This window comes from Melanostigma gelatinosum (genome assembly GCF_949748355.1).
Source record: "Melanostigma gelatinosum genome assembly, chromosome: 22".
Taxonomy (NCBI): Eukaryota; Metazoa; Chordata; class Actinopteri; order Perciformes; family Zoarcidae; genus Melanostigma; species Melanostigma gelatinosum.
The window spans coordinates 2,059,121-2,071,936 of NC_136655.1; the positions used below are offsets into that span (position 1 = coordinate 2,059,121).

Below are 12,816 nucleotides of genomic sequence, written 5' to 3' on the forward strand. Positions count from 1 at the left end.
GTTATGAGTGTGTGTATAAGTGTGTGTGTGCGTGTGTATAAGTGACACACCAACCTGTCAGGGTGCTGTCAATCTTCCTCAAAGTGTCTCTGTCCTTGATATGGAAGGATACGTTCACCTCCTGCTGCTTGTCATAGGAAAACTGCACACACACACACACACACACACACACACACACACACACACACACACACACACACACACACACCATCAGGTTTGCATTAACACACGGTCACAAAACATTCCTCCCTATTTGGAGCTCAACACTAAATTACCTCACATCTATAACTGTGAAACACACACTCCTGCAGCCATGAATCTGTGTGTGTGTGTGTGTGTGTGTGTGGAGAAAGAGAGTGAGGAAACACACACACTTTAACCACATATTGGCAATCTTTAGGACTCAACATGAGGTGAGGATCGATGGAGGCAGACAAGTGGAGAAACTGAAGCTCGTGAGTGAAGACGATGGCGTTGCTGTGCAGCCCTCTAGGGGGCGCCATCACACACGGCTAAGCATCGTGAGCCGAAGCATTAATAACACGAACAGGCACGTAAAATAATAAAATCATTAAAATATAAATGTGTCAAAACCAAGCACACAACTGAGCTCCAAACTTTTCCCGAGTCAGAATTGAATCTCCTCACAAACGAAGCGCGACCGACTCTAATCACTCGAATCATCAGCGACGACGCACTGCCCGGCGTCGCTCTGAACGCCTTCACGGGCCAGCTTCAGAACATGAACGCAGAGCTTGGAGGAGAACATGTAGAGCTGCTGGTGGACGCGAGCACAGAACCAGAGAGCGCGTCGGTGCAGAGACGGAAGAACGCGTCCCTGCACACCGTTGACCCCTCAGTGGAGTTTAGGATGGCGACAGGAAAAAAACATCGTTTTTCATCCTCAACAAGTGGAAAGAAAACATCCAAAATACACATTAACAACACCTCATTGGTTCTTTGATTCTGACCTCATAACCCGGGAATGTGAACTTTGACCCCTGCTCCTGCGTCACCGTCACCTCCGTGCCCTTCATCAGCTCCGTCCCGATGGAAAACCTCCGTCCCTGGAGACAGAGCAGGTCATCATTAACTCAGGTACAACACGGTGGACGTCGACAACGAAGCAGCAACCGGTCGGGTTCTGATCTCACCGTGTAGTCCAGGTTCGTTCCCTGGAAGCTGATGGGGATCTGAAAGCCCACGGGGATCAGCAGCGGCTCCGGAGACTCAAACTGAGGACAACTGCCAGCCTTCAGGGGAGGACACGCAGGAGCAGAAACAACATGAGTCCTTCAGATCGCCTGCTAGTGATCGATAGCGAGCACAGATACTGCAGAGGACGACCACACACACACACACACACACACACACACCTGTTGAGGTTTAACTATGTGTTCTCCACCAAGAGCATCATTGCTGTCACTGCAGCTGTGTTCCCGAGCGTTCCACTGACAGCCCCACTCACTGGTCACACACGCTATACACCTGAGAACACACAAAGACACCACCTGCTTATAGACACGTGTGTGTGATTCAAGTGTGTGTGCGTGTGTGTGTGTGTCGTCCATCTTACGGTGAGTTTTGGTTCTTCCTGACAGTAGCAGCACAGTTGTAGAAGTGATATTCTCCGGACGTCACCTTGATTTTGTCGTTCACCAGAACCTTGACTGGGACGGACACGTAGTCTGAAAACACACACACGCACACACATATATATTTAAAGGAAAAATTCAACATTTGGGAAATACCATATTCACATTAACGCCAAGAGTAACATGAGAAGCTTGATACCACGTTCTTATTTTCTTGTTAAATATGAAGCTACAGCTGGTTAGCTTAGCTTAGCTTAGCTTAGCATAAAGACTGGAAACAGGGGGAACCTGCTAGCCTGGCTCTGTGCAAAAGTAATAAAATCCACCGACCAACACCTCTGAAGTTCACTGATTAACACGTTACATCACTGATTTTGTTATTTTTGGACAAAGCCAGACGAGTAACTTCCTGAAGTGTTGAATAAGTTTAAACCAAACAGGAGTTTAATTTCCTGCTGCGAGCGAACAGTTATCAGTGAAAAGGGCTTTTTAATAGACCTGTTCTGCAGCTGAATGATCCGCTTTCTTTATGCTGTTTTGAGCAAAAATAACACACGAGCGTTGTAAACCTTTCAACAACAAGTTATTAACAGAATAAATCAAACGGCATGAAGACAGGATGTAAAAGTAGCCCACGGCGTTACACAATGGACACAAACACGTTGAATAATGTTGAACGACAGATGAAACGGGAGCAGAATGCAGTGACGGAGATGAACGCTGCAGCGGACGAATGAACCGTCCCACCCTGCTGGTCGGGGGTCGGTGGGATCTGCGAGGAGTCCGGCAGCGCGCAGACGACCCGCACCCGACTGTCAGCGATGACCATCACGGCTTCGCTGCTGACGGAGCCGAACTCGCACTGCAGCCGATCGGAGCTCATCAGGGCCGGGAGCGCCGGTATCTCGATGTCGACCTGGAGAAGAGAGCGGGGTTGAAGGAGGAGGGAACAGCTGTTCACTTCCACCGGCTGCACTGAGAGAAAAGATGAGCGAGCTACTGTTGGACAGAAAAACAGGGAAAGTGACACAAGATCGAGTTCTTGATTCCTGATCATGAAAACAAACACGAGGATTTATCCCGTCAACAGGTCTACGTTTGCCCTCCATGCTACAGCAGCATAGCAGCAACATACACGATATATTTTATGGAAATTCATCAGTTTATAGATGACAAACAGATGTAATATCTATCCACTTTTGGCCAATCAATGAAATACTTGACAATGTACTTCATCACACCGATGCAAATAACCTGTGAATCCAATATTGCTACAAAGCAGAAGAACTTACTGAATATTCAACACCTGCACAAGATGACCTAAAAGAGCCGGCGCTGTTAAAGAGAGAAGTGCTCTGATATTTATGAAACAGCATCATAATCACGCTGCATCCTTCTGGCTCCGGCTGAACGAAGACAGTCCACAGAGGACCTTTAATGTGACATCATTCATGTTATTCATGGTTTTACATGTTGCTGCATGAATTACAATAACCTAAGAGGAGGCGATCATATATGAAACACGGAACACCACATCTTAGTGTGCCTGCAAAGTAACTACTTTTATACTTTAAGTACATTTTCTTGATTAATAATTTAACTTAAGTAACATTTTGAATGCAGGAGTCTGATAAAGGTAAGAGAGCGTGTGTCTCTCTGTGTGTGTGTGTGTGTAGGTGTGTGTAGGTGTGCGCAGGTGTGCGTAGGTGTGTGTGTAGGTGTAGGTGTGCGCGGGTGTGCGCATTGTAGCATGCTTCCGCTTGTAGCATGCATACGGTCTCTTTTGAAAATAAACGTCCAACATACTTTAGACTCGCTCGTGTTGAATTGAGGGATGAATAAAGCATACATTAAAATTGACCATTAACTAAACTCCTCCCCAGAAGATTGATTGGCGAAGCAACCGCAAGTAGGTTGAAGAGGCGTTCATGGGGCAGTAGTAAAAGAGAAACTCTGGATATAAGGAGTTTGGATGGCGACAACACAAGAGAATAAATGTAAGAAATAGACATGTTGATCTTCTCTGGCATGTTGTTGTTTTTGAGCGATGTTGCTCATGTGTGATTCACCGAAACGAGGTTGCATCAGCAGTTTCTAGGTGTCACAACATCACCGTTGTGGGAATATTGTTTCCCTTTATGAGCTGAATCAGCACGACTGTCAGCACAAATCTATGCAACACACATCTGGCTCATATTTATAGAATTGCAAATCATAATGTATCCAGGAATTAAAAATGTCGTTATGTCGTAGCAGCGAGGCACCAGAGGTTGGGAACCCGTTTGAAATGCTGACAACACGGACACACAGAGCGCTCCAGCTCAGGAGGTTTGACTGGTTCGAGGAAAGCTGAGCTCAGCAGGAAGTGAACTCAGCTCGAGGGGTGGGGGGGGGGGGGGGGGGGGGGGGATTCACCAAGAATACATGTTCATTCACATCACTCTCTCCTACCTGCTGCGTCTTCTTGCAGCTCAGGTTCGGCGGGATGAAGGCCTGGATCTGAACACACTGCTGATTGGGCGACCACAGCCAGATCTTGTCCTCCCACCACCTGCTACACTCAAACTTCCTGGTGCACCTGGGGGGGGGGGGGGGTTTAAGATCAACATCAAGATCAACATCATCGTGACTCAATATGGTGTCTTTTCAAAATAAACCTCGGATTTGCAGGAAAACAGTTTATGCTCGTTAAACGCATTTATAGGCATATTGAAAATGCACACACACACACGCACGCGCGCGCACACACACACACACACACACACACACACACACACACACACACACACACACACACACACACACACACACACACACACACACACACACACACACACACACACACACACACACACACACACACACACACACACACACACACACACACACACACACACACACACACACACACACACACACACACACACACTCTCTCTCTGACTCACTTTCCCTCCAGGACACACCAGCCACAGTACGGATCCTTCATGGAGACGCAGGACTGGCAGTCTGTCTTCAGGTGGCAGGCCTGGACGGGAACCTTGGTGATCTGCAAACACAAGACAGGCTTTTATTTTGAAGGAGCCGTTATTGGTAATAACATTCAGGAGCTTAAGGGCAAAAGTTGATACTCAGAGGACAAAAGCAAATAAATACAAAGAAAAGAAATCATCTAAACAATAATAATAAATCATTTAAAACGTTTTTCGGACTATATTCGTTTAGAGTTTGGCTAATTAGCCGTTAAAAACATGCTGAATCATCTATTAGCAGCTCCTGTTTGCAGTGAACCCATTGGATGTACAGACAACCATCACTGGAATACTTTGACACTGAAGAAAACTTTAAAATGTGAAGATTCCCGGGTGAGTTCTGAAGCCTCTCTTGTGCTACGACTGCAAAGTGGATTCATGTTCTTTTCTCGACGGACATCAGAAGTAATGATATCAGCGGGAGGTGCAAGTCACACTGAATTATATAAATATATCTTTCATGCCTTTGTGTTCAGATTTAATAGAGTTCTGACTCCGAGAAGTGCGACAGTCGACTCAATTTCACCGGCCTGACAGTACAGAGGAGACCGACATATTAAATATGATTATTCTCGTCTAGGTTTCTCTTTTTAAGGAAGAATTCCTGGAGAAAACAAATATGTGATGGATCCCTTTTGGATGTTCTTTGCATTGTGATGACGATATGAAATACATTTAAGTGTTCTACGTACACATACAAGAGCTGTGTGTGTACGTCTGTTATGTACGATGGTATTCACGATCTTCCTTTGATATGTTCTGCTGAAGGGAAGGTCTTGGGTGGATGTTTCAGTCGGAGACTTCTTCCAACCAGCTGTGGAAGTCATTTAAAGGCCTGACAAGAAGAAGAGTCCGATCCGACACATTTAAATGAGCAGACGGAGCGAGCCCGAGCGTCGCCACTTGACTCGATGAAAGCGAGCCGCCCTCTTGAAGCGCACTCTAATTAATTCATTTCTAAATCAATAACATAAATTTCACTGTCGACGTGCGGCAAAAGATGAAGGGACAAAGAAGAAGACGGATGAAGAGAAGAACGCAGAGAGAGGGGGCGAACGAGTGAATAAATCAATCGCTGACTTCTGTGTGGTAATGTAGACGGATGTGCGAGTCCAACGGATGAATAAGAAGGAGAATAAATGAAAGACTCATCAAGTCCCCGACCTGACGGGGGAATGAAAAAGTAGAAGTGAGCCCATGACCTTCTTCATGCGTGGACACGCGGAGGTGTTGGCTGGACGGGAGGTGAGAGAAATGGATCGAGAAGAAGCGTGATCAATGCGCCCGGAGTCTGACCTTCTTCTCCGTGGTGATGTACAGGTGTTGGCGTTGGGAATCGTCGAACATCAGGTTCTTGTTGACCTTCTCTCCCGTGACGTCGCCCTGCGCTCGCCCGTACACCTCGGGATGGGCCGACAGATGCACCTTCAACACCTGCAGACAACACAAACACTGTTAACTCCTCAGGCTCCTCAGTTTCTCCCTTTGCACTCAATTAATTCTGCTTTTTTTCAGCACGAAATATGGCATCACGCCAAAGGAATGACAAGACATGAATGAGAGACATGCTGAGTAAAATCATGTGTATTTATAATGCAAATATTCCATCATGAAGCTTTAAAGGTCTCAAAACAAACATTTTATGAAGCTTGAACTGGGGAGTGTCCTGTTCAACTATGTTAAATGGTATTTATTCAAAAAACTGGAGACATTTATCTGACTTTAGTTCACTTAGATATGAACCAAAGTACACATTCATACATGTATTATTGGAGACTGCAATGTCTAGTCTACCACTTCTTTAAAAATGTATTTTACAGGAAATACTACGACGGCTTATTAGGGCCAAAGGTCCTGAATAGACACTTTCTTCCCTTATAAACATAAATAAATATCAATACAGTTGATATATATCAATATAATATATTGTAACGGTGTGTCTGTGGAGTTATGAGGTCGATTCCCCATCAGGTCTTGAATGTATTTCATATTTACTATAATTGCAAATGGACAGAAAAAAGGTGACAATCAAGAAGAAAACAAATGTCAGCAAAGAAAGAGAGAACATAAACGTCCGTCTTCACCTCTCCGGCGGCGGTGCCCAGGAACGCCACCGTGTGCCCCATTTCCACAGCAATGGCCACGGCGGTCATGTGACCCTTATGGGCCAATGAGGGCTCGGTTGTTAAGGCGAACTCGGCCTTGCTGGCCAACGGGGAGGGCAGGAACTCTTCTCCACACTTATATTTGATGGCCCTTTCATTCTGATGGAGCGGGAAAGAAATCACGAGTGAAACATTCACGTTATTGTAGAATTATTTGCTCGTTGTGAATTGTTTCAGTCTCTCGTTATCTCTGACACACAGACTAGTCTCACGTTAGTGTTGCTGCACAGGTCCTCAGAGTTGGAGGAGTAAGGCGAGTAGACGGCAGCCTTCTCGTTAATGATGCCGTTGTCGCTGTAACAGGCTCCTATTATCTCCACCAGCCTCTTATTAATAGAGTGAAGAGGGTACATGCCTACAGACAGGAGCAAAAACAGTTTGTACCTGTTTCACACAGTTTCCTCTGATAATAAATGACACATTTCAGTCTGTGTTTTCTGGTAAACCAAACAATAAAAATGTCACAAACCAAAAATCACAGAGCGCTTATTCTGCAAAATCCTCGACATTCACGGTTTTATTTTGATGAAAGAAAATGTGATTATTTTGAAACATGGTAACCACAGAAAACGTGGGATCACTGGAGATGTTCGTTAGAATGAATCATGCTAAATTTAAAGAGATGTACAACTTATACTGTAGTAATCCGTCAGAGCCACATGAATGGTTGATTCTCATGAAACTACAGCTAATTATGCGTCAAATTAGCAACAACTAAAAGAATTAGGCAACCAATGAAAATGGGAGATAATGGGGAAAAAATTGGGGACTTATTCAAATATGTTATTTGGCGGAAAATGATAAAAAAATTAATATATTTTTTCCCATTTCTTTGAGAAATGTCTCGCCATTTAGAACACATTCTTTATTTTGGAGCTTTCAGTCAAAACACATGATCTTCACCATCGGATGGAGTTTGCTCAGTTGATACAGGAAAGTAGATGATTCAAACTTTAAAGGCCTCTCATCCATGTTGGCCTACAAACTGAGGTTTAAGGTCAATAACGAGCGCCATCTGTTGATGAAGATCATGAGATTTGATCAAAAGCTCCAGAAAAGCTACTGTAGCAAGCAAACCTAGTGTTTTCTCAGCAGCTGTTTCCACGGTCAAGAATCAACTGTGAATCTCAGATATCTAAACAGATTTGTGTTGAACAATCTGGGAATAATGGCCACATGGTGGCGCTAGTACGTCTCAATCTGCACCAACGACTCATCCCTTTCTCCGTGTCCCAGGGACAAACTTTCTGCCTCATTCCACTGAAATGTTCTGACATGTTTGGACATTCTGCCAACTAACTGACAAACATCAGGCAACAAAGTAAAGTATCAGGAACATCTGCACAATGAAGACGACACCTACACATGGCTGAAGCAGATGGGTCTTCATCAGAGGTGAAGGTGACAAACAGCACCTTGTCAGAGTCTGAAACGGGTCCATACTGGCCTGATTTGTTCATAGTCTGAGCCAAAACTTCCCCTGGTGTTGCAACATAGGCAGCCTGGGTAGACGAGGAGGAGATAAAAGCGCTGAATATTGAATATTCACACAAAAAATGTGTATTTAGCTGATAAAACAGAGGTACAGTGAGTGTGGAGACCCCATACATTCAGGTTCAGGAGCATTTTAAATCGAATTTACAACGTTTTTCAGGGGTCAAAGCCGAGGCGTTCACAAAAAAGGTTCCAAGTGAAGACAAACTCATTCAAATGTAAAAAGTCCAAATAGGTTTTTCCCGAGTCACTGCTGCCCTTTCAATGAAAAACGCCGACAGCCTATCCAGACTGCATTCACATTGTTATTACCTGAGCTTTGTTGTACTTGTTGGTGGCGCTACAGTTGAGCTGCAGCTCGGTGTAGGAGAAATAACTGTGATCGACCTCGCACATCCTGGAGATGAAGGTGAAGTTCTTGGTGTCCTGGACGCCCAGCGTCCGCGAGAACAGGAAGTACACGAAGCCGCCGTCCTTGAAGGCGAAGCGGAAGTCGTGGAGGTACCGCAGGACGAAGGGGTTGGCCTGCACCGCCGAGGCCTCGATGATGCTCTCGAACACCACCCAATCCCCGTAGTCCTGGAGGATGCGGGTGGAGATGAGCTTGGTGCTGTCGTGGCTGCCGTACCCTTTACCAACCTGTGGCGGGAGAGACGATTAGCTCACGTCGACAGAGTCGGTGTTCCTGTAGACCAGGGATTCCCAAAGTGGGGTGCGCGCACCCCTGGGGGTGCGCGAGCTGCCTCTAGGGGGTGCGCGAGAGGAAAAATGTAATGACGGTGCAGTCCTGTCTCCTAAAAATTACGTTCCCCCAAAACTAAAATGCATTCTCAATTACGTTTTACCACGAACGTATTTTCTCCCTGATTACGTTTGTGTTTGACGTACAAATACGCTTCTCATCAACATAACTTTGCTGTACTCTAGTCTTTATGTTTCTGTGATCTGCCTCGCCTCCACCCCGCCACCCACGAGTTATTGACCCGCGGCCTGTTCCGAGGGCTGACAGACCTGACGATCGGGTGCCTCACGGCGGGGACGGCTGGAGACCTCGCGTCCCAGCGCCAACGAGTGAGCGCCGGCCACTCGGAACCATAAAACCAAGTCCCGGATTTCACCCGGGGGACATTCTGGAGGTATTGTGACCGGGTGATGTGCCTCGTTGCTGGGGAGGTATGAGCCGAGAGTGGCGGGGTGTTATGGAGGTTTATATTACAACTCGGTGTTGTTCCCGTGCGTGGATGAGCGCATTTCTGCCGGAGACAGGCGGCGTGTTGTGGTAGTATTCTGACCGCGTAATAGGGAGAAGGAGAGGCGGTGGTGGAGAGGGAAAAATGTTAAAGAGATGGTGGAATGTATGATTGGAGAGAGAGAAGCGAAAAAGTTGGACGTGATCCCGCGTCCAACAACACTGTCGCGCGCATCGATGCTTTGTCCGAAGACATCCTGGCTACATTAGTCGGTCGCGTGAAGAAGAGTGAGTTTTACTCTCTGCAAGTAGACGAGCCTACAGATGTGGCCAATCTGGCCAATCGTCCGTTACCTTCGTAACGTTACGTCCGTTACCTTTTCGAAGGCACGGTGCAGGAAGAGTTTTTGTGTTTTTTATCTTGTAAACAAACGCCACGCGCGAGCAAACTGTTCTCTCATTTGTCCGATTTTTATGCGGCTCTGTTGCTTTTTTTTTTTAAAGGTGTGTGTGTGGGGGGGGGGGGGGTTGGGGGTGCGTGAACCCGGTTGGGATGTAGAAGGGGGTGCGTGGCCTAAAAAGTTTGGGAACCGCTGCTGTAGACTCATCGTGTGTCTAGTTTATTGACCTGCTGTGCTGAGTAAAGGGAATCTCGAGCGTTTTAATATCTCCAATGCGTAAGTGCTCGAGATGGGCCTCATAAGCCGTGTGAACATAAAAACTAATGTGGAGATCATGTGGACGAGCCAACGCACGGTGAGAACGAGGGCGCTGCAATTCATCAATAAAAATGTTTACGTCCTTTTCGTGCAACAACAACTTTAATCCTGAACAAACGGCTTATAATTAAACGTGATCTGAAGGTTTTAGGAATCTGCTCTTTTGATTTAGAGGATATGATTTTACAGGAAAACATTTCCAGAAGAATTAAATGGCTCTAATGTGTGTAATAACAGAACTATTTAACCATAGAGCAGGTGTAGTCTTTACGCCTTTGGGGCATTATTGAGGTAGAAATTCGTAAATGTAGACTACGGCACGTATTTCTACCAATTCAAGCGCTGCCAATGCGTAAGTGCTCCCAAAACCACCAATCCTTGTTTCTACAACTGTTTTTCTTCACGTGTTAAATCCCGGTTATAGATTTGAGACCGGAGACGTGGACTCGAGGGAGACTTGGCTCTGACTCCACCGGCCAGATTCTCGACTCGTCCCTAAAGACTTGATTTGACTTGAGAGCAGAAACATTAAGGCTCAAGTAAAACTTTAGACGCACGCCTCAGGTTTTGACCAGAACAATAACACCGTCACATTTAATCATAAGGGCTTCGAAAAGGTCTCACAACGGTCAACACTCAGAGCTGAAAGACTTGACGTACAGTTTACGAGTTTTCCTCAAGGACTTGCACTGATCAATATCAACAACCATCAGATTAAACAACGAAACATCTCAAGATCACTGACAAGAACGCTCATTTCCCACATGGCCGCCAATTTGATTCTTCCATTCTCTACAAATTGCAAATTGAATTGTGTTTGCTGGCACTATGTCACAGATGGAGGTGATGATTTTTTAAAATTCACCCCTGAGCCGCTGGGAATATAACGCATATATGTGTGTGTGTGCTTCACTCCTCACCAGGAACACGGTGAAGTTGTGATTGTCCTTGATGTAGTAGGACATCACTCCCACCACGGAGACGCTCTCCTCGGCGCTCGCCACGTACGACTTCTCCCCTTTGGTGTCGCTGAAGTACAGCAGGTCCTCCACGTTGCTCAGGTTCCTCAGCGAGCAGATGCCCCTGAAGACGCTGCCGCAGACCACCAGCACGTCCTTGGCCTCCTGCACCAGCAGCAGCTTGTTGTGGTTGGCGGTGTCCACGGCCTCCTCGCAGGCGTCCGTGACGGGCGGCGTGCACTGCCGGTTGTCCTTTTTGGGGCCCGTCTCGGTGCGGGACTCGACCTCGAGGTCCCGGTTCAGCTGGTAGAGGTGGTTGACGGCGCCGACGTACAGCCGGCCCGAGCGGTGATCGGCCACCACGTTGTTGATCAGTGTGGTGGAGAGGAACTCTCTGTTTTTACCCTGGGAGGGGAGGATGTAGACGGCTGCCAGGGCGAAGAGGGCAAAGTGCCACGCCCACCACCGCTCCATCGGGTCTGGAGGAAAAACAGAGGCCAGAAAGAAATGTTGAACTTTCTGGGGTTGAAGATATTCAATTTATTGATGGATCTCAACTCTTTCTTCAAAATGCTTGTTTTGTCCAATCAACCCGTCCAAAAAACCCAAAAGCAATCCAACAGACTGAGCTCCTATTGGCCGCTTCATCCAAAACAACGTCTGTGAGCTGATGAACATCTTAAGATTACAGTACACAACCGTTCCACAAAAATACATGTAATAAACTGTAAAAATACAGATTAACTAACGCATGTTAAAATCCATTAAAAACAAGTAGATGCGAGGTTAATCTCTGAATTTAGGGCGTTTATTAGTTGCTATATGAACCAGTTTATCTACAGTTGATCAGGAGCGGTAAGGTAAAGGCCTGAACTACTTCATGAGCAGCGTTTCTGACAAACAGTCCTGACAACAAACTCACTGAACTTTGATTCAGAGACAAAGACACCGAGAGCTCGTCCTCCGAACAAAGCAGCGCTGGTGACTTTGTACCGCGGGGCTGAGCACCGACTGCAGCACAAACTCCAGGAGAGAAGAATGAACCGCTGAGAGCAAAGAGACGCAGTAATGAGGAGCTTCTCATGAAACCGAGAACATCCTTCTGCTGGAGGACAACGAGAGGGGAAGAGGAGGAGGAAGAGGAGGAGGAGGAGGTAGGTGACGGGGCTAAGAAGTGAAGAGAGTTGCTGAGCCAGATGAGATGAGTGAAGACAAAAGAAGAACGTGTGTGTGTGTGTGTGTGTGCGTGTGTGTGTGTGTGAGAGAGAGAAGAGAGAGACTGAGTGTAGCAATTAGTTCCCTGACGTCCTGAGTTTCTCCTTCCATTAGTCTGCATGTGTTTAATTATAGCCGCGGCCTGTGGCTGTAAAACATCGCTGCACAAACATTCACGCAGTGATGCAACTACAGCAGGTTATTTTTGGTTGATTCTCATAAACTTCATCTTATAATTTCTCCTCAAAACATTGAAAAACGTGTTAGTCGCAGCGGCGGCGTCTCTGCCTTCCGTCAAATCGAAACGCATTAAAGTCACGTGGTGTTTGTTTGTTTACGTGATCAGGCGCCTTTGACTGGCCGATCGTTGGCGTTACAGCAGCGGCTATCGGATCGGTGTGATTGGTGGTGGATCAACTGGCTGACCCCCCCGTGCTTTTAACTCCCTCCA

The 12,816-nt window shown here is 46.4% G+C and overlaps 1 protein-coding gene across 1 annotated transcript in view; it reads right to left on the minus strand.

The window, feature by feature from the left end:
* The window catches only part of plxnb2a.3 (plexin b2a, tandem duplicate 3), a gene marked incomplete at its 3' end in the record, with an annotated part of 89,492 nt that overhangs the window by 369 nt on the left and 76,307 nt on the right, over positions 1–12,816 (minus strand). Inside the window, exons 4-17 of the mRNA XM_079294845.1 lie at positions 11,112–11,629; positions 8,596–8,922; positions 8,153–8,291; positions 7,002–7,144; positions 6,709–6,888; positions 5,921–6,058; positions 4,541–4,641; positions 4,047–4,173; positions 2,343–2,511; positions 1,577–1,688; positions 1,377–1,488; positions 1,155–1,253; positions 972–1,067; positions 55–142 (exon numbers count right to left, since the gene is read on the minus strand). Of these exons, the coding sequence (XP_079150971.1) occupies positions 55–142; positions 972–1,067; positions 1,155–1,253; positions 1,377–1,488; positions 1,577–1,688; positions 2,343–2,511; positions 4,047–4,173; positions 4,541–4,641; positions 5,921–6,058; positions 6,709–6,888; positions 7,002–7,144; positions 8,153–8,291; positions 8,596–8,922; positions 11,112–11,624 (2,344 nt within the window). The 5' untranslated portion in view covers positions 11,625–11,629. The remainder of the gene's footprint in view (positions 1–54; positions 143–971; positions 1,068–1,154; positions 1,254–1,376; positions 1,489–1,576; positions 1,689–2,342; positions 2,512–4,046; positions 4,174–4,540; positions 4,642–5,920; positions 6,059–6,708; positions 6,889–7,001; positions 7,145–8,152; positions 8,292–8,595; positions 8,923–11,111; positions 11,630–12,816) is intronic.